Source organism: Sphaerodactylus townsendi, linkage group LG04 (assembly GCF_021028975.2).
Source record: "Sphaerodactylus townsendi isolate TG3544 linkage group LG04, MPM_Stown_v2.3, whole genome shotgun sequence".
NCBI lineage: Eukaryota > Metazoa > Chordata > Lepidosauria > Squamata > Sphaerodactylidae > Sphaerodactylus > Sphaerodactylus townsendi.
Genome location: NC_059428.1, coordinates 102,152,836 through 102,174,896, shown reverse-complemented (window position 1 = coordinate 102,174,896; position 22,061 = coordinate 102,152,836). Strand labels below are relative to the sequence as shown.

Here is a 22,061-nt window from a genome sequence, read left to right as displayed (position 1 = left end):
TTATTTTAGGCAGATTAAACCTAAGACCTACTTTTGGGGAAGCAATGTAGGTAACCCTGTTAAATGCTGTTAAACCCCACTGATTTCCATGGGAAGAACAAAAGCGTGATCCTTTACCTGGGAGTAAGCTTGGTTGATGGCAATGGGGCTTGCTTCTGAGTAAACCCTCCTAGGGTCATGATTCACCCATATGAAGCATTGCACGGTTGCTTCAAAGCAAAGCCACCGACTACCACCAAGCTTACTCCCGAGGAATGCACCTTGGAGCCAACCGTTTTTTCAAAACTAAAACCTCACTATTCAGGTTAAATTGCCGTGTTGGCACTTTGCGATAAATAAGTGAGTTTTGGGTTGCAGTTTGGGCACTCAGTCTCGAAAAGGTTTGCCATCACTGCTCTAAGCATTTCAACCTGTTCCATGAGGAACATATATTGTGACAGCTGTTTTAGTACAATCCTGCCTGGAAAAGTCTGTGTCATTAAAGAAAAATAAAATTCACCACACAATGGTGAATCTCTGAGTCAACAACCAGTGAAATAAAGTCTTAAATATGCTACCCTAGCATACCTCAGAAGAAGGGGAAGGAGGTTTACTCTCATATGCTTCATTCCCCTATCACTGACTCCCAGCATCACACGTAGATCTACACCCCATTGTTGATTTGGCCGCTAGATGGCAGCTTTTCCTCGCCCTGTTTTGAAGTGTCAAGCTGGAAGTATTCTCCTGAATCATCGCCCCCGTTTTGTAGTCTTTCTGCCATCACATGGTACTTGAAAGTGCTACCACTAATGGTGTCCCGCATGCCTCCTGTACCGGAAGCGCAGCCAGAATTATTCCCCCGTTTTGTAGTCTTCCCTCCACCACACGGTACCCAGAAATGTAAAGCCTAATATGATCGCCTGTGCCACATAGACCGGAAGTGATTCACAGAATCACCCCCCCTTCTGTAGTCTCTTTTTCCCTGCTGCCTGTGTGCAAGGTGCTGCAACTGCCCCCTCAGCCAAAGACCGAAGTAGCACTAGAACTGTCCCTCCCGCCCCCCCCCCCCTTCTGTAGTTCCATTAGAAATTTAAAATCAATAAAATAATGGTCCAAACATTCTGCAAAATAATAAAAGACAAGTCTTAAAATGGCCTGGGTTAAACGTGGTTCTAAATTCTACCCTCCCGACCACCACAAACCCTCACAGGAAAGAAATATGAAACTGGAGGGGCTGTGAAATAAGACAGCAAAGAACCGGGGTGCATTGGCAGGAGTTCCTGCTGCAGCAAAAGGCACCAATAAAGACCCCTTTCCCGCCGCCCCCCCCCCCCCCCGAGCCTGCCATCGTTAGAACGTCCATTGCATGGAATGGCTGTTATAATGACAGCATTGGCCGTTATAACGGCAATGGCCATTAATGGCCGTTATACCGATCTTTATAACGCAGACAGGAATGGAGGGTCTAATGATGGCAGACTCAGGGTGGCCTGGGGGGGGGGGCAATGGGGTCCGCTCTCCCGACCACTGTGGTCGATCAGGAGGAGGGGGGTCCCCAGCCAGGGCAGCTGCCGCGGAAGGTTTGGGGTGAAAAGCAGCGTGCTTGAGATGGGGATCTGTGGGTGGGGGGTGTCGTCCCAGAGTCCAGCCCCAAAAGCAGAACCCCTGTTCTTTGCGGGCGGGGGTGGGAGGGGGTTGTTTCCCGCGGTGCCGTTTTATAAACGGGGAGGAGAGAGGGCATCCCACGGAGGAGGCGGGGCTTGGCCTCAACCTGAAGCCCCTCCCCTTTCGCCAGAAGGCGGAAGCGTCCAGCGGGCCAGTGAGCGAAGCGGCCGGTGGGGAGGAGGAGAAGGAGGAGGAGAAGGGGGTTCTCCTTGGGGGCTGGGGGCTGGGGGCTGGGGGGGTGCGTCCAGAGGAATGATGTGAAAAATAGACGAGGAAGTGAGAAACTTCTGGGATTTGCAAGTGTCTGCCAGACAATCCAGCTACTAAAGGGTTAATTGCCTATATGTAAACAAGATGTTGAGGTCACTGTTTATGACCTACGCTGTGGTTTAACCATTGGTCACCATTCCCTGCGTGCTGAGAAGCACACACATGTAAGGTTACAAAGTTACCTGACTTTTCGTTGTGGGTTTTTCCGGGCTGGCCACACAGCCCAGAAAACCCACAACACCCAGTTGAATCCGGCCATGAAAGGTTTTGACAATTCATTACCTGACTCTCTTTGTTACAGATCAAAACAGGAGATGATCTCGTGGTCTGATAGAATTAGACAATTGCTAGTCTAGCATTTCTTTGTTTTTTCCCCACGTAACCCTTCCCTCCTTTATTTGAAACAAAAGCAACTCGGCATCCCTGCGTACTATTTTTTACTTCGCTACTTAAGAATCTCTTTGAATACCCAACAGAAACGCAGCACCAGGAGAAAATGACAAGGCAGGGTACGAACGTAGCAAAAGATGAGACTTTCTGAGCTCCAGAACATTTTCTCTCAAAGTAAACATTCCACTTTATTTGTACTTTTGACAGGTATATAATACACAGAAGCAGAATATTTCACAGCACAGGTTCGCTGCTCTCTCTCTCTCTGGAATGTTAACTTCTCCAGCCTCCTTACTGCTGCTTAGGTTAGCTACTTGAGTTAAAAGCCACCCAGAGCCGAGTTAGGGGACTACACGAAAGCAACCCTCAGTATCGAGTCTTGCAAATACAGAGACAGAAGAGGTTAGTGCGTCGATGGGGCTAGAGTGGCAGGAGGAGAAGGGAAGCGGAAAACACAGATCCGGGCAAGGACGGGTCTTCTCCATCGCAGTTTTCAGTCACCTCCGCTGCAGAGGTTCAGGAGCGCCCGCTGGTAATCCCCCTTTGTGTCTTGCTGCATGGAAAGCAAAACAGATGAGATAAATTATCCTAGCAACCTTCCTGCACATCTCGAAAGAACCTCCAAAATGGTGCAGAATTAAAGATACAAAAATACGTAAAACTCCCCCCTCACCCAGCCTCTTCTCTTTCACTATCTGTGTATTGTTCTGATTGTAAAGCAGGGGGATTCTTTCCTCCTGTTTACTTAAAAATGCATGGGCCAGTTTGGATTTATATCTGCCTTTTCTCTCCTAAAAGGAGACTCAAGGTAAGGTAAGGTTACAAAGGTTACATGTAAGGTTACATGTAAGGTTACAAAGCTTACAAGCTTCTTTCCCTTCCTCTCCCCACAACAAACACCCTGTGAGGTGGGTGGGGCTGAGAGAGTTCCTGAAATCTATTTTCAACTGAAAAGACTGTTTCTAGATCCAGAATGCCAAACCCTGCAGGACAAAGCTCGAAGCAATCGTTCCCCCCTCCACTACAACATTAAATTTAAAATTAATCAGATGGCAGATTATCTGATCCTACTTTCTGACCCTAACCAGAGGTGGGCAATTACCAGCGTGCACCATTAAAGTGCAGGCTTCTCCCATAGGGTTCACGTATATAGACAGTACTCAGAGATGCTATGCAGACCCCTACTGGGAACTCAGATATAAAAAGCGTACATAGAGACAGTGGACTCACATTATTCCTAGACGCTGTGCAAACCTCTCCCCAGAGGGAGAAGTGTCATTTTTACAGCTGAGATTCAGCTAAGATCCCTCCCCCTTTATTGATCTCACCCCTGTGTCAAAGACATTGGCCTCATTCAACAAGCACACAATCACGGGCCTCTGAGCAGCTAAAGATGTTAAAGTCCTTTGGGGCCATACTATGAACTTGCTGCTTCAAATTCCCTACAGACATCATGCACAAAACTGAAACAAGACAGGAACTGATAGGTATTCAGAAAGGAAACCAGTTCTCAAAAACCAAAAAAGCCCACATGCTTTATTTCCCAGTGTCAAAGAATTACAATGGAAATGAGGTCACCTCACACTCCAATTGAAAACAAGTTATATTGCAACTCAAATGCTGTTTTTACTTCAATATATCCACATCCACCCACTATTAATTAGACAGTTACTAACACATGTATTAGTCAGAGATGTATTGTCGAAAGCTTTCACGGCCAGAATCACTGGGGTACTGTGTGGTTTCCAGGCTGTATGGCCGTGTTATGAGAATGCTGCTAGAACATGGCCATACAGCCCGGAAACCACACAGCACCCCAGTCAGAGATAGTTTAACGTATTCAATAAGACAGGTAACCTAGCACACTTCAGCCCAAAAGGCATCTTCTTCAACAGTAACCATAACGCACAGCAATCAAGTTCTTTCACATGAATTCCTGAAGTACAATTTATTCTGCAGCCCAGGAGGCTCATGTCTGCATCCCGCAATTGACAAAAATAACAATATTCAGCATTTAAGATGCATCGAATCCATTATGAAAATCTGGCCTTTATATACAAATAGGTCCATACAGTGTCATAAAGGCTGCCAACAAACATGTTAACATGCCTCCTCAGAGTCAAAGAGCCATCTTTTCTACTGAGAGCCAGCCTGGTGTAGTGGTTAAGAGCAGGTGCTCTCTAATCTGGAGAACTGGGTTTGATTCCCCGCTCTGCCACTTGAGGTGTGGAGGCTTATCTGGGGAACTAGATTAGCTTCTGTACTCCAGCACATACCAGTTGGGTGACCTTGGGCTAGTCCCAGTTCTTTGGAACTCTCTCAGCCCCACCCACCTCACAGTGTATTTGTTGTGCAGCGGGGAAGGGAAAGGAGATTGTAAACCCCTTTGAGTCTCTTTACAGCTTATGTGTCCCTGTTTCTGGGAATGTATTTAAGTCATGAAGATTCTGCTGCCTTACGCTTTAGTGGCCTCCACACAACACTCAAAAGAAAAGATGGCTCTTTCACATTACCAGTATTTAAAGACCTTTCCATTGGGAGCAATTACTTATTACCTGTGGGTACATAAAGCCCACATTTTCTGGTTAAAAAAATAGCTTATATGTATTTTCAGCCAAAATAGCATTGTTTTGGTCATCTACAAGATAGGTCTAGAAACCTCCTGGCCATTCAAGGGTGGTAAGAATTCATGCAAAAAAGCTTGCAGCTGTGTGTATTATACTGACCCCAGAAGCAGAGGTGGGATCCAACCAGTTCTCACCACTTCTCTAGAAGTGGTTACTAATTTTTTCTGAGTGCTGAGAAGGGGTTACTAAAGCAACCTCCATGCCCAATAGGGACTGGAGGTGCGTATGTGCGGCAGCGCCACTGTTTGAATCCCACCACCATCGGAACCTGTTATTAAAATTTTTGGATCCCACTACTCGTTATACTGATCATTATAACGACAGTAATGGCCATTCTAATGATGGCAGGCTCAGGGTGGCCTGGTCCCGGGGGGCAGGAAAGGGGTCAGCTCTCCCGATCACTGTGGTTGATCAGGAGGGGGGGGCAGTCAGGGCAGGTGTGGTGGAAGTTTTGGGGTGAAAAGCAGCATTCTTGAGAGGGGGATCTGTGGGTGGGGGGGGTGTCGTCCCAGAGTCCAGTCTCCCAAGCACCACCCCTGTTCTTCGGGGGCGGGGGGGGGAAGGGGGCTGCTGCCGGCAGTGCCGTTTTGTAAACCCTAACCCTAATTTATGATTTTTATTTAATTTATTCAGTCTTAAAATTGTTCCCAAAATTGTTATAAAAACTTTAAGAACCTTTAAGAACCCAGGGAGCTGGCCTCGATCTGAGCGCCTCACCACCCTGCCTCTGCTGCCTGACTGGAATAGCCTGCTTGCCCCAGTTTTGCCTTACCGAAGCCAGGACTGTGTGTGTCAACCAGCCTCATGGACAGCGGGATTTACACTCTGGACAGTTCCGTTATGGAATGGAAAGGGTTACCTTATACTAAAAAAACAAGACAGCACCATATAACGATGTGCATTGAGAAGGGAAAGAGGGATTCCATTTGACCACCCCAAAAGGCTATGCTGGGGATCATTGGACCTGCATGGACATCTGTGTGGGTTGCGGACTGTGATGAGAAGGACAATTGCCACAGCAACGTGTGGCCGGGCCCACTAGTATTAAATAAAAATATTAAGTTAGGGTTCAGGGAAGAGCTGGGGCTCAGGCTTGCCTTAGTGTTATGCAGAGTTCTAGGGCGCAGTTCATGAAAAGCGCAATGGTCAATATCTGGTTTCGCGGTTTTCCGTTAACCCTTGCCCTTGCTTGAACTGCAACCCTAACTTTGTATTTTTAATTAATTTATTCAGTCATAAATTTTTCCCGAATTTATAACAAAACCCTGAAACACAAAAGTGACCATTGCGATATTATTAGACTGTGCCCTAGAACTCAACATAACAGTAAGGCAAGCCTCAGCCCCGGCCCTTGCGTTAACCCTAACCCTAAGTTTTAATTTTTATTTAATTTATTCAATCTTAAATTGTTCCCAAAATTGTAACAAAAACCCAAAACCTAAAACTGACTATAGCTCTGTTCTCCGACTGCGCCCTAGAACTCAACGTAACACTAAGGCAAGCTTGAGCCCCTGCCCTTGCCTTAACCCTCACCCTAATTTATGATTTTTACTAAATTTATTCAGTCATAAAATTGTTCCCAAAATAGTAACAAAAACCCGAAACCTAAAACTGACCATAGCCCTATGTCACCAATACAGTTGACTGTCCAGAAAAAGTCCGCCCTGCATCTTGCCATGGGCTTGCCTGCCAACAATATGGGCCCCCAAAATCACTGCCAGATAGGCAAATACCTTGAAGCCAACCCCACTGGGACTAAGCAAGGAGAAACCCTTTGTGGCACAGCATCTGTTTTGAATGCAGAAGCTCTTTGGTTCTGTTCCTGGCTTCTCAAGCTAAAAGGATCCAGTGATGTGAAAGACCTCTGCCTGAGACCTTCCGAGCCACTTCTAGTCAAAGTAGACAGCACTGCCTTTAAAAGACTGTAGATCTGACTCAGTATATGGCAGATTCATCCCTGTTATCATGTGACACTTGGCTCTGCCATTGCCCCTCTGTTTTCTTATGAGTTCTTGAACTTTAAACTTTACTCACTCAGTATCTTTACCGAAAAGCAACTGCTATGCAGCCAAAACACTGCTAACAAATCCAGAGGCAGAAATGGGAACTCAACTTTGGACATTATGGTCTGCTTTCTTTGTCCTCTGTTTTTGTAGGGCAGAACTGACAGGTATGGTTTTTATATTTTTTCTATTCTATTGACTTTGCGGAATTTCCAAAACTAAGGGAGGACATGGAGGCAGTGGAGGCAGCAATGTATTATTATTAACCTATTAACCAATTGTTATTATTCATTTATTAATTTCATTAACCTGAGCATCTGAGATCTGTAAAACATTTTCCCTTGAGATCTTTAGTTAATGTTGAAAACTGTTCAGCAAAGGACATGCTTTGCAGTTTACACATTGCTGATTTATTTCATTCAAACACTAAAGTAAAAAAAAAAATCAGGAGTCTGCTGTAAATTCATTAACATATATGTCATATATAAATGATCATCGCTGACACTGACGATCTCTCCTTTGGTAGGAGAGCATATTTTAAAGTTTAAAATAGACTTTGCCACACCGCAAAATGAGTTGCTAGATGTTGCAATCAGATGTTTCATGTAATTTTTTTTCTTTTTCTTTTTGATTATATGGTTTATATTGGTGGTTAATTTTTTTAATTAATTAAAAAATAATAATTATCCTGTATGTCAGCACTGTAAAAGTCACCCAGTTTCCTCAGGAGTTTGAAAAGTTGTGAATTTTTCATAATATCACACCAGTTTACAACTGTTACGGTCTTGCTGATGGCACACTTGCTCTTCGAGTGCAAGACTGATGGTGCGGATCACCAGTCTCTGACTGATGGTGTGGATCACACACACACAGCTCAAGTTTGGATGGTTCATGACAAGTATGTTGGGCGAAAGAAATAAAATTGTTCACAGCTGCTGTTTGTCTTGCTTTTCAGTGTTTCTATCTGCCCAAGAAGCAAATAAAATCATTGCTAGATCAAAGCGTGCCAATTTCATGATTCTTGAGGAAATCCTCCAAGGTAATCTGGAAAGAGAATGCCTTGAGGAAAGATGTTCTTATGAAGAAGCAAGAGAAGTATTTGAAGACATAGAAAAAACAGTAAGCATTATCACATTTCCTAAACCACATAAAGCAAGCAACTGGGCTGGCACCAAAATCAATGTATGGCCTAATCATTTGCTGATTCAACAATACATACTTCAGAAGTATAGTAATTAATATCTTCTACTTTAGCACCGAATCATAAAATATGCAATTTCAACTGCATTCCAAGGATATTGTTCAAGCTCTACAAGCAGATTCATCCAATAACGGTGTCAATCTAATTTCCAAACTGCAGTTAGCTAACTACTTGACCATATTTTGCATAGTGAATAGAATAAAGTTTTATAATGTCTCCTTACATTTTATGAACATGCTACTATTCCCACTGAAGACATTCAGACTCCGTTTCTAACACAACAGCAGAACTGGATATTAATCTGCCACTTCCTGGACTTTTTTTGTTCTAGAATGGTCTGCTTGTGTCCTCCTAGTGCCTACCTAGTTCTGTCCCCAAGGCACTAAGACCCCAATGGAGTATTCTAGAACAAAGAAGATTCTGGAATTGCCAAATTAATATACAATTCTACTGTCATGTTTCAGAGAAGAAGAATATAGTTAAATACCTGCAAAATTACACAGCCTAGGTTGCTTTAAAAAGGCTCCTTCTCAGAGTTGCCAACCTCCAGGAGGTGGCTGGTGGTCTCTTAGGATTACCACTGATCTCCAGGTGACAGAAATCAGTTCAACTGGAGAAAATGGCCGTTTGGGGAGGCGGACTGTATGGCATTATACCCCACTGAAGTTCCTCCCCTCTCCAAACTCTGCCCTTCTCCTGCTCCACCCCCCAAATCCCCCCAAATCTCCCAATATTTCCTTCCTTTTTGCATTCCTCTCACTACTACATTTCTCTCATCCCTTGCTACTTCAGCAGTGGTGTAGCGTCCATGGGACAGGGGAGACATGATGCCCCGGGCGCGCCCCAGTACGGGTGCATGGCCAGGACATTCTGGCGGCATTCCAGGGTGGGACGGGGGCAGGCAGCACCATGGCAGGGGTGCAGTTCCCCCTCGCTCCGCCCCTGTACTTCAGCTCTATCAACCTTTCTACTAATTTTCCACAGCCTTTATTTTTCTCAAGTTCGTTTCTTTCCACTATTTACCAGAACCTGTATAACTGTTGTTCCTCCTCTTCCTTATTGTTTTCTCCGTTGTCTCTGAACTTCCCCTAGTTTACTGAACTGCATTCAGGGATGAAAAATATACTGTACATAAAGCTAGTGAGTAGACAATGGGTGAGTAGAGAAAATAAAGGAATATGCTGGTAAATTAAGTAAATGAGAATGGTATTAGAATGGAGGTCCTGAACACTGTTGAATGTGTGGGCTTTTGTGGAATGCTGACAACAGGTAGTGGTGTGCTACAACACAGTGGCCACCACAGGGGTCAGGGAAAGGCCAAGTCACAAAATGACTGACATAGATATTAGGTTTAATTACAAAACTCTAGGAAGGTCAACAAAATATTAAGAGAATCCAAAGAAAGCATTTTCCTATTTGACCTGCTATAGTGCAACAAAGGAGGCAATGCTTCAATCAAGGAAAAAATATAAACTGGGTTACAAAAGTTGGTGATGCTCTTGTAATTGTTTTTAAGGTATGTGATAGTGTATGCAGGCGTAATGTTTATTTTAAGGGAAAAGAAAGCATTTTGGTCTACTATTTTAAGGCAGTCCTGAAAGATTGCCTTCAGTGCAACCAGTTCTTGTTGCTTTGATCTTCCAGTGGTCTTTTGGAAAAAACAATTCATTCTTATACTCATTCGGATGGAACTCATAGGTTCCAACATCAGTGTATCTCATTAATATATTTTTTTTTCTTCAGGACAAATTTTGGAATAATTATTTTGGTAAGTAGACTTTGCACTTGTCATTTTGAGAATGCTGTTGATGTTATAGTATCTATATTATGGGACTTATAGAACTGGCTATCTGCATTTGAAGGATATTTGTGGCCACCAAGGTAGCCCTGCGGAGCCTGAGCAGCATCAGGGCACTCTGAACAGCCCTTTGTTTTCCTCAGTAAAGTATAAAAGTACTTTAGGAAGTTTGTCTACTGCAGTCCCAGGTTGCAGCAATTCTGAATGTTTGCTTTTGAAACAAGATAGGAAATATTCAAGCAGAAAGAAGGCTGCAACACAATTTGTATTTTGTGGGTGTCGGGGATGAGAGACAGATGGGCAAGATTTGCTGAGATAGTTATAGAGATGGAAAGGCATATTGGTGTCCCTGAGGCAGGCAGAATATGGGAAAGGTGCACTTTCCCCAAGAGACAGGGTCAATTGCAACCTAAATGGAAACATGCTGGCTCTTCAGTGTGTTAACAAGTTCTTGATTGGATGGACAAAGGACTCAGGACCTGGCACACAGATTGGTTAAGGCCTTAGGGGTCAGTCCACACAGAAATGGATCTGAAAAGGGGAGTTGTTCCTTTGTTTGGTTGTTGTTGTTGGAGGAGAGAGATAAGAACGGTACTCTACTTGTGTATTGTGATGTGGGATGATAGGGAATGATGCTACATCATACTTGCAGGTGTGGAGAGAGGGGCAGCATGCAAAGAAGCAATGACCAGATGGTTGAAAATTGTAAATAACTAGCCAGTAACTCTTCTTTATTTTACTTTGCTGTGTCTAGAAGCTGTGTTGGAGCTACCCTGAGTTTATGCCTTGTAATAAATAGTGGTTTAACTGAAGAGTTGCACATTTTCTTACTCATAGCCTGTTGCTTGGCGACGCTAACAAAATGTATTCCTTTGTGACAAATCTCAGACGACACTTAGTAGGGCACATCTTCAACCACTAAGGTGGAGGGCATGCTACCAAGAGGGCAAAGGGGGGGGGGGGCAAAAACAGGTTTCTGCCCCAGCTTCTCTACTGGACTGCAAGTGGGAAGGGGAAGTGCCCAATAGTCAAATAGCTCCGATTAGGAAAGCAGCTCCGATTAGGAAAATAGCAAGAAGAATGAGATATCACTCCCTCCTCCCATGCAGTGTACCTGATCCAAATCAGGACTCCTTGTTACTACTGTTGGAAGCATTGATCATGGAACTCCCAGTGTTACATTTGGGCTACTCTTGAGGAAAAGGTGCTATCAAAATAATTACGATTTGTTTTCTGTTAAAAAGCACAATTCAGATGCTAGGAGTAAATTGGTAATCTGAAGGCTGGATGGAAAGGACCCCATAATACACTGTTAAAGACAATTCTAAGTATTTTCCCCCCCTCAGGTGGTCGACAGTGCTCCTCAAATCCCTGCCTGCATAACGCCGTGTGCAAGGACAACATTCGTAGTTACACATGTGCTTGTACTGATGGCTATGAAGGAAGCAACTGTGCCTTTGGTAAAAGTGTCATTTTCTTTACAAATAAGTGTATATCAAAGGATTTCTTACAAGGCTGTACAGAAAAGTCTCACTTTGGAAAATAAGTACTACGATGTTGCAGCAGATCAGTTTAGTACAACTGACTTAATTTTCTGTCTTCTAGCAGCAGCCAGACAGATGACAAAGGAACATTCACAACAGAATACAATAGGAGGGGATATAGCCTTGTATTTTCTCAGAGGTCTTGCCTCCATCTGTTTTAATTTTTAGGCCTCTAGAGAAATTTCCACCTGTTCTTCTCTCCCATGGCAGAGCTTCAGTTCTTCTTTAGGTCTCCTATCCTGCAGGAGCATCATTTCACAGAGTATTTGGGGTTCCTGCTGAAGGGGAAAAATCCCACACTGCTGATAGAACATCAACCCATAAATTACTTAAATGTTACAGCAACTCTAATTTCCCTCAGTTACTTGAACTTAAGATAATTAGGCCTATCAACCTCCAGGAGGGGCCTGGAAATCTCCTGCTAGTATACCTGATCTCAGAGATCAGTTCTCCTGGATAAAATGACTGCTTTGGAGGTTGGATTCTGTGGTATGATACCCTGCAGAAGTTCCTCCCCTTCCCAGGCTCCCTCCCCAAAAGCCCAAGAAAAATTACCTGAAATTCTTTGTAGCAGCATTCAACAGATACTCAAGAATTAGCAGATGGATAACCCCTAGAGATGTTGGGCAACAGGAAGCAAAATAATAAACATGGGTGGGGTGTAACAAAGCCCATGTCAGTTTGGAGCAATACAGCTGCTGTTTTTATGGTTGATATAATTTTGAAGCTTTTCCTCTTGTTAAAAATGTGTCTCATTCTGTTTAGTCAAAAATGAGTGCCGCCATGAAATGAATGAGGGATGCCATCATTTCTGCTATCCGGAACCAAAGTCTTACCGCTGTTCGTGCGCACAAGGCTACAAACTTGTGCAAGGCAAATCCTGTGTTCCATTAGGCAAGTATGGAAAATGGGGAAGGTAAAAACATTTTGCTTTGCTGTGTCTAGAAGCTGTGTTAGAGCTACAAACTGGCCAAGTGCCTGCAGTTGTGAAGTGGGGGAGGGGTTTGATCTGTACCCTCCATTTTGTGAGGCTTCTTTAGTTATGTTTTGGTATATGTGTATGATTGTTTAGTATATAGTATATATGTGTATATTTGTGTGTGTGCATGTGTGTGCACATATGTTGTATGCACACAATAGTTATTGCAACCTTAAGGAGATCCTTGGTCGATTCCCCACGACCGATTAATTGCGTGAAATATCCAGGTTTCAGCAAGATCTCCCCACTGCTTGAGTGACGAACAGGGATTCATCCCGTTTCTGGTGCTCGTTCTCCCCCTTATCCCGCATCCCGGCAGAACCTGCTTGCAAGTATAACTTTTTCCCTTAACACACTTTTGATCCAGTTTTGTGTGGAGGAACAGGGGTCTGATCTGTGTTTGAAATTCCCGTCGTAGAGCATGACGCAAGTCTAGCAACCAATCAGCTCTTGGCGAGAACTGAGCAATGCATGCGCAGCCTCTTCTGGGTTTCGACTTCGCTGTTGGTCTCTGTGTTAGCATTACGAAAAACCACTTACACGATTAACCGTTCACCCTTCCAAATCAGCGAAAACCCGCTTAGCGCCTAAACGCTTAAGCGTTCATCCTTGCAAACAAGCAAACCTCAGGTTAGCAAGTCACAGGGAAAAATTTCCCACCCCCAAAAGGTCCCACCCCAACACGGCATGCCAGCCAATCAGTAGAGACCCGCAAAGGAGATCGCCTGGTAGTGGGGATTGCTACATTTCTGGGATACAAGATAGGCCTACATGTCTTCACTGTGGTGGGGAGGTTGAAACCTTGATTAAAAGGTGCAGTTTCTTTACAAACGTGGTTTGATCTAGATAGAATTTCCCCGTGGGGAATCGACCCTTATGAAAGAACAGATACTGAATAGAGTAGACCCTTGCCATTCACCGGAGTTCTGTTTTTGGGATCACAGAAAATGGCAAAGACCACAAATACAGGAAACAGGGGTCAACTGCCTCAAGGGGCATACTAGAAAGCCAGAATGGTCCTTAGCCCCCCCCGCTCCCATGGAGGGAGGCTCATCCTGAGCAACTTGCCTGCAGTAATTGGCTTGCCTGCAGCATTGGCCAGACAAGTAAGTTGGGTGCGGAAGACTCACTCAGGCCCCTTCCACACATGCAGAATAATGCACATTCAATTCACTTACACAACTGTTTGAAAATGGATTTTGCTATTCTGCACAGTAAAATCCAGCTTCAACGTTAATTGAAAGTGCATTATTCTGCATGTGCGGAAGGGGACTCAGTGGCGCATCCTTTCTCACTGCATAGAAACAGTTCTGAGAAATCAGTGATCATATTTACCAGAGGACGAGGGGTGTGGCCACGCCCCCTAATCCCACCCCTGATAGATATGGTTGAGCTTTAGAAAAATTGTGAGATGCACATCTACAAATGGAGGTCTCCTATGGTCTAATTCCAGAGATGTTACAAAACCGTTGAACTCTGTGAGACTATTGGAGCAAAATCAAAAGCCACCTTCACTATATGACCTTCACTATATGACTATATGACTTAGTTTTTAAGTTGATAAAGTATCACTTAGTAACCTCTGCCGCCCTCCCTTAACACTCCACCACATTCCTCAGACAAAGATCTGCCTTAATTTTGACATTTTTAAAGCCACGTTCATCTTAATACAAGCTAATCAAACAGTTATTTCTGGGAACTGCCATTAAAATATGAAATGTATATAATGTCTATGTATTTTTCATTGCCAGATGATTGTTCGTGTGGCAGATTTAATGAAAATGTGCAAATGAAGCACGCTGCAGCTGGGAACATCAGTAGAGGATTCCCTTGGCAGGTATTTAGCAAGAGATAGGTTGTAAAAATTTGATGGAATTCTAGTACCTCTGGTACAAATAGAACTTACAGAGTAATAGTAAGAATTGGTGTAATAAGATTAGAGTGATGGCCCCTGCTCATGGGAGCTGCAGACAAGGAATGTACTTGCTTTCTAAAACTCTAGTGCATGAGTGAGTTTATTTATTTGTTTACATTGATGCTCTGCTTTTCTCCACAACGGGAATCCAAACTGACTTACATGATTCTGTCTTCATTCTGTTCTCTCAACAATCCAGTGGGTGTAAGTTAGCCTGTGTATGTCTTTGACTGGAACAGTATCACTCAACAAGCTTTCATAGCAGAGTAGTGATTTGAAGGCAAGTCTCCCAGGTGGCTCATCTGCCACTTTAACCACTACACTATGCTGGCTCTCTGTATATTTATTTGAGTTATCTTCTGGCCACCATGGTGAAGTCTGTGCTAAGGTTTTCTCTCACTGCATGTCCTTTACATAGACTTGACAATTATCTGTCTGCTATTAGGAAGCCAGCTCTCCTCTTACTCCCCCATTTTTCCTATCAAGTTGGTCACCTCAGCTGTCCATCTTTTCTTACAGCTTGTTGGCCCTTTCTGCAGAAACCAAATAAAACGTTTCCTCCATGGAGTTCCATATGGTTTTTAAGTCCAAAACAGTTTATTTCCTGCCTGAAAATGTTTTATTTGCATTTTGTTCCCAAGTTATTCTTTTTTGAAAACAGTTTTCTGGAAGTGTTTCTTTTGTGGAACTGTTTTCACTTGCTGTTCAGATCTCTAAAATGTTTCCCACTGTGCTCTGCAGTCCTTAGACTTCCTCATTGGTGTCATTTTCTGAGCTCACAACGGCCGACTCATGCTGTATTTCTGTCAGTTTTTTTAATTTAGGGGGGTTGTATCTACGTAAACACAACCCCTAGAGCAGTGTTTTCCAACCTTTTCGATGTCAAGGTATCCTTGACCGCACTCTTCATATCTCACGGTACCCCTGCCATCCTCCCCCCACCTTCCTCTCCCAGGGTGAAGGGAAGCACGGGGGGTGGGGGTGGGTGGGAAGTGGCTGCTGACCTTGCGGCAGGGCCTGCCCCCTAGACCAGCTCCATATCCTTGTTGGTGCCGGTGGGAGACACCACAAAAGTGAGGGGGGCCGGTAGCATTGCCGTGGTACCCCTGGGACATGCTCACGGCACCCCAGGGTACCACGGAACCCTGGTTGGGAATCACTGCCCTAGAGAATTGCAGCATAAGGCTTTGAAGCCTCGTAGCATCAGAACGTCAGATTTGTAAAAAAAATACCCAGTGATGTTATTCATTCAGTCGTTCTCGAACCTTGGCGACCCGATATGCAAGCTCTTTCCACATTTTTCGATTAAGTACTGCTTCCTTCAGCTGGTTGATGCTCATGCCTGTATCAGCTTTTATGGTATCCAGCCATCGTATTCTTTGGCGTCCAGGTCTTCTCCCGCCATTGACAAGACCGAGCATCATAGATGTTTCTAGCGAATTTGATCGCATCACATGACCGAAGTATGTAAGTCTGAGCCTGGTTATTTTTCCTTCTAGTGATATATCTGGTTTTATGCAGTTCAAGACTTCTGCATTTGTCATCCTAGCTGTCCATGGTATGCATGGTAGTTTTTGCCAACACCACAACTCGAAAGCGTCTATTCTTCTTCTGTCGGCTTTCTTTATAGTCCAGCTTTCACACCCATGCATGGTTATGTGGAAGATGATGGCTTGGACTAGCCTGTGCTTGGTTTTGATGCTGATGTCTCTGCTTCTCCAAATTTTATCCATGCTCAGCATTGTCCTAATGCTATTCTCCGCTTTATCTCAGGAGTTACTTCTCTATTACAGTCAATTTTTGATCCTAGGAAGATGAAGTCCTGGACGCATTCAATGTCCTCATTGTCAATGCTAATTTGGGCCTGATCTATGTTAGCTGTCTTCATGATGTTTGTTTTCTTCATATTGAGATGGAGGCCCATTTTTTTGCTTTCAGTTTTGATCTTCACTATCAACTGTCTCAGATTGCTCTCAGTCTCTGCAAGCAGTGTTGTGTCATCTGCGTAATGAAGATTGTTGATGTTTCTGCCACCAATTTTCACTCCTATTTTTGAGTCTTCTAGCTCTGATTTTTGCATGATCACTTCGGCATAGAGGTTGAACAAGTTGGGTGAGAGAATGCAGCCCTGTCGGACACCTTTGCCGATTTGGAACCAGTCTGTGTCCCCATGTGCCATTCTTACTGTGGCTTTCTGGTTGGTGTAGAGCGACTGTATCAGCTTGATCAGATGTGGCAACACACCTAGTTCTTGCAGGGCTTGCCATAGCTTATCATGCTCTACACTGTCAAAGGCCTTGCAGTAATCAATGAAGCACATGTAGATGTTCTTCTGGTATTCTCAAGCTTTCTCCATGATCCATCACAAGTTTGCAATGTGATCGCGAGTGGCACGATCGTGTCGAAAGCCTGCTTGTACATCAGGGAGTTGTGTTTCAACTATTGGTCTTAGCCTTTCTTGTATTATCTTGAGAAAGATCTTGCTTGCATGTGGGATGAGGGCTATTGTGCGATAATTGGAACAAACACGGTAATCACCTTTCTTTAGTAAAGGGATAAAGACTGATCTTTTCCAGTCCTGAGGCCACTCAGTGGATTCCCAAACTGCCTGACACAGGGCCACGATGGTTTTAACTGGTACGGGCTGTATTAGCTCTGCTGGGATGTTGTCTATACCAGGTGCTTTGTTTTTAGCTAGTTGCTTCATTGCCTTAACAACTTCTGACTCCAGGATTGGGGGCTCCAAATCCAGGTTGCCTGCCTCATGTGTTGGTCCGGATTTCTGCCTGCAAGAATATAACTCTTCTGTGTATTCTTTCCACCTTTCCTTGATACTCGGATGGTCAATTAGTTCCTTTCCTTTCTTGTCCTTGATGTTTCCTTTATGAGCCATGAAAGGTTTTCTTGTGTTCTTGATTTGCGAGAAGAGGCCCCTTGTGTGGCCTTTCAGAAAGTCTTCTTCAAGTTGTTTACAACGTTCATTCCAGTCCGCTTCTGTCTTTCCTCGCTGCTTACTGAAAATCAGCATTCAGCTTCCGCACTTCATCTTTGTTGCCAGCTGCTTTTGCTGCTCATAAAGCTTTGAAGCCTCGTAGCATCAGAACATCAGATTTGTTTAAAAAACAAACAAACCCAGTACTGACCACAAAATGGCAGCCAGGAAGTGTTTTCGAGGGGGTGAGTGTGGACTAGTAGGGATTTTTAAAAAACGTTTTCAGGGACTTGTGTGGAAGGGGCTATTTTTAATCAAATTTGAAAGATATCTAAAATGCTTTTGTTTGTAGTTTATACCAAAGCTTTAAGCTGTAAAAGAGCATTCCATGAGGTTATCATCTTAGCAGGAATGAGGAGTTCTCTGCAGATACCTGATTATCAAATAAGGACAGGGTACATTATTGCCTGTTTTGTTTTTAAGGTCCTGTTCTTAAACTCTGAGGGAGAAGGATTGTGTGGAGGTGTTCTACTGAAAGCTAACTTTGTACTAACTACAGCGGACTGTGCACTGCTATCTCCTGTCAGTGCTGTGATTGGTAGGTAGTCAAGCTGCCTTAGGCTTGGCCTTTTTAAAAGATCAGACATGAAATCTGTGTGACAGAGGCAGAGAAAAAACCCCAGGATGGACAGATACTGGAAACACAGCAAAAATGTGCATGTCTTACTAGCGACTTGGCAAGCTGTACCACTAGACCACTCCAGTCTCCCTCATATGCTGCTTTGAGCTGCAAAGTGCTTCCATGGCCTGAACAGCAACAGCTACTGGGTTGCTGCAGTTCCCCCTTCTTCTCTACTGCAGGAAGTTGGCTCAAGTGGATACCAGGCTCTGGATAGCATTGATGTATTCTCCTATCTAATTAGCCCATTCTTATTACTGTATAGCAATTAATTACAGTGAAACAATTCCAAGTGCACTTCAATCGTTTAATTTCAGACAATTTTCTCCTGTGAAGTTCTGCCTGGTTCCTTTCAACATACAGGGGATGCCCAAAGCAATACTTTGAAAGGTGAATAGTCATTTACACCGTGACGCTGTGTTCCTAGGAGAATTTGGGCTAAACAGATGAGGATGGCATATGATCTGCCCTCCCCAGTTCCTCTACAGTGTATTCATTTATGTATTTTATTCCATTTACAGGCTGCCCTTCCTGATATGGTGGCTTACAGAATTGGTTATAACAATAAAACACAGCCATCTGTGTCCTGGTGCCATTAACCTCCTCAGCGGGATGGACAATCCAATTAAGCTATCCCTCTGCCCCTCAAATCTACATTCACGCATACATTGAGGAAGGAAAAAGGAACAAGGGAAGGGAAGGGAAGGGAAAGCCAGCTAGAGGGATACCTTTGCTGCCTCAGCCATAGGCCTGGTGGAATAGCTGTGTCTTACAGACCCTGCAAAATTGTGCCAAGTCATGTAGGGCCCAGATCTCATTTGACAGAGCGCTGAAAGAACTATACAGGGATTTCTAGCTTTGCTAGTCCTACAGGCTAAGCCACATCCACAGGATATTTTGTGTGGATAAGAGAGTTAGTGCCTTCAAATTGCAGCCAAATTATGGCAACCCTGCAGGTGGTCTTTAAGAGGTGGTTTGTCATAGTCTGCCTTTGCACAGCAACCCAGTATGTCCTTGGTGGTCTCCTATCCAAATACTAAGCAGGGCTGACCCTGTCTAGCTTCTGAAGTCTGATGAGTTTGGGCTAGCCTGGGCTTTCCAGGTCAGGGCAGATTATTTGTTACTTCCTACCTAAAAATACCTTGTGAAGCATAAGAAATGCTTCATGTGTGAAATTAACCAGTCTGCCTTTAGAGACACATCACAAATTATAAAGCCTAGTGAAGGCTTAGTTGTTTAATTGTTTAATTGTTTCCACCTTTCTTCCTGACTCAAATCCAAAACGTTCTGCCAAGCTAAGGAGCTTTTTGCCATCAGAAGTGGCTCTTCCATTAGAGAAAGTGCCCACATAGGTTGGAGGAAGGGTACCTGGAGGATGGTTGGATCCAGCCTTTTATATAATAGAGCTTGTTGTCTCTAGCTCACTGGAACATAGCTTTTTCCTTTAGTGTTCCTTTCTTCTGCCATACCAAAAATAGATCCTGAAGGGCAAGTGAACACAATGGCTTCTTCCCAACTAACAGCAATAACAGCCAGTCTCCAGCCTGGTGTGGAAACAAGCAACTGCTTTCCTTTGATTTATAGTGACTAGGAGGGCATTTGAGGCTTTGCCTCAAATGCCCTCCTCGTCACTGTAAATCAAAGGAAAGCAGTTGCTTGTTCCCACACCAGTCTGTTGTTGCTCTCTGTTCTGTTCTATAATGTAGATGCAATTATCAATTGTTTGTGCAATGATTACTGTACTCAATGAACCCATATCATGGTCTCCACAGGAAATGACAGACTGATAGAAGCCAGACAATTAACATATGTGAAACAGGTAAACATACATCTCCGCTATGACAACAGTACCAGCAAGAACAACCTGGCATTAATACAGCTAGCAACACCTAGTGCCTGCAACAGCTCCCATTTACCCATATGCCTTCCAGAAAAGGACTTTGCAGAGCATGTATTGATTTTGGAACAGGTGGCCACTCTTAGTGGATGGAAAATGGAAAGGGACCAGTTGACTGATTCACTAGCTGAATTCCAGATTCTGTATCTCCAAGAAAATGAATGCACGCAAACAGTCAACAGAACTCTAACAACCAGGGAATTCTGTGGATACCATCATGAGGCAATAAGTCAACAACCAGCTAGAGGAAGTTTCAGTGCCGTTAACTACAAAGGCACTTGGTTTCTGACAGGCATTTTAGAACCACAGGCAACAGAAGCAAGTAAGTGGAATCTGTTTGTATTCACCAAGATTTCAAGATACATGATGTGGTTCAAACAGATAATGGAGTAATCAAATACAGCAACAAAGAAATACATACATCGGCAAGGTTCAGTATTTATACAGATTGCTGTTGAAAATATGTATATACTCATCAAATAAAATAAAATATGTTCAGTTCTTTATATTCATTCTTGGTTAACAGAACTCTTCACTAGCTTTTGTACATAAAGTGGAGCTTTATTTACAGAGCGCTAAGCTCAATTCCACAAAATATAAGAGAAATGCCCTTCTCTTCCAGTGAAATTGCACCACACAGGCACATAAGACTGGGTGCTAAACCTTATACTATCAAATGCATGAAAAAATATTGTCGCTGAAAGAAGAACCGAAGAGTAATGAATGGAAAGGGAAAAAATGTTTATTTGTGTAACTTAGTTTGTGTCTCATGGGAAGACTAAGGAGCTCAGCTACCCAATGGCAACTACTGCTTAAATCCAAGACTGCTTGTATTTTGTAAAATCAAAGCCCTGCAACAGGTAATCTCAACAGATGCTGAACAGAAGTCCCAAACTGGTTCTTGGGTTCTATACAGAAAATTAAACATGAAGCTAAAAACCTAAGGATTTTTTTCAAATAGCTGAACTGAAAAAAGAAAGTTTTTGGGTGGATTGCCTTAACTATTACTTTTTTCCCTGTGCATAAAGTTTAAGTATTTGTTCCTCAAGATAATGCATTTTTGTGCCATTATATAGTTGTTGCCATTGGATCCACTGAGTAGTATAAATATACAAGGATTGTAAATTACACTAAAGAACGCATCTCAGTGACAGTCAACAAAAGAGAATCAAGAGAAGGTGTCACTTTAAATCAGTGGTGTCCAACTCTGGCGCTTCAGATGTTCATGGACTACAATTCCTATCAGCTCCTGCTGACATGGCGATGCCAGCAGGGGCTGATGGGAACTGTAGTCCATGAACATCTGTAGCGCCAGAGTTGGACACCCCTGCTTTAAATTCAGTTATGCACTGTTCTGTAAAGAGGTGCTGAGAATCGTACTGCACATTCCGACCGATTTAGGCTAATGCCAGTTCCAACCAGCCAGTTCCAACCATCAAAAAGAGCTACTCCAAGCAAAGGCAAACCAAGATCAGGAACAGTTCTTCTCCATCTGGATCACAGTAGACTCAACAGATAGTTGAGAGTGGAGGGAATGGGTTCTGCTTGCTGACGACAAGCTTCTGATGCTGGTGTGATATATAACCCTTAATGTGCCCCTGACATATAGAAGAGAAATGCACATTAGTACCGTAAATACGGAGTAACTTACAGCCATCAGCTAGATTTCAGATGAAGTATACATTCACGTGGTGCTTCCAGTGTGCATCATACGTTTCAAAAGCCTGCTCTTGCTTGGTAGTATTCCACTAGTGTGGGTTTATGAGTTTGGGGGATGGAGCAGACAAAACCCAGCGTATAGTTAAGGTGGAGTGTGCAATTTTGTACCACGATGCTGATGTTCCTGCATCGGTAATATGTAAAATGGAATTGTGTGTGCTATGCATTGATTCCTGTTCAGCTTGAAAGACTGCATAACCTTGCACCTTCTGGGTGCAAAGAGTGGACAGATTTACTCAATTGGCCTTCTCTGAGTAAGGAATCCAGATGAGTTAAGAATATACTAGAATCATAACTGTTTTTTGTCTTTAGTACTATTGTTCCCATTTTACCAGTGAGAAACAGAGAAGCTGATAGAGAACAGCTACCAGTGGGAAACAGAGAAGCTGATTGTGGGCAGATTTGAATCCACATCAGCCAAACCTCAGACTACAATACACTCAGAATGAGACTTTAATTTACA

The 22,061-nt window shown here is 43.5% G+C and overlaps 2 protein-coding genes across 6 annotated transcripts in view; one reads left to right on the top strand and one right to left on the bottom strand.

Annotated features, from left to right (window-relative positions):
- The first annotated feature begins 1,775 nt into the window (after positions 1 to 1,775).
- PROZ (protein Z, vitamin K dependent plasma glycoprotein) lies at positions 1,776 to 20,377 on the top strand. 3 transcript variants are annotated; one of them, XM_048495650.1, is made up of 8 exons: positions 1,776 to 1,798; positions 7,890 to 8,053; positions 9,879 to 9,903; positions 11,280 to 11,393; positions 12,243 to 12,371; positions 14,208 to 14,293; positions 17,787 to 17,901; positions 19,755 to 20,377. In XM_048495650.1, coding segments are annotated over exons 1-8 (1,152 nt in total). In that variant the 5' UTR covers positions 1,776 to 1,797; the 3' UTR covers positions 20,273 to 20,377. The 3 variants fall into 3 exon arrangements, with proteins under 3 accessions (XP_048351607.1, XP_048351605.1, XP_048351606.1); XM_048495649.1 differs by lacking the exon at positions 1,776 to 1,798 and adding an exon at positions 6,124 to 7,101; XM_048495648.1 differs by lacking the exon at positions 1,776 to 1,798 and having other exon boundaries at positions 6,123 to 8,053.
- PCID2 (PCI domain containing 2) overlaps positions 20,203 to 22,061 on the bottom strand; it is a 20,644-nt gene continuing 18,785 nt past the window's right edge. For 2 of the 3 annotated variants that reach the window (XM_048495652.1, XM_048495651.1), the window contains exon 15: positions 20,203 to 21,477. In XM_048495652.1, coding sequence (XP_048351609.1) covers positions 21,388 to 21,477 — 90 coding nt within the window. In that variant the 3' untranslated portion in view covers positions 20,203 to 21,387. The remainder of the gene's footprint in view (positions 21,478 to 22,061) is intronic. The other variant, XR_007244415.1, reaches the window with a different exon arrangement.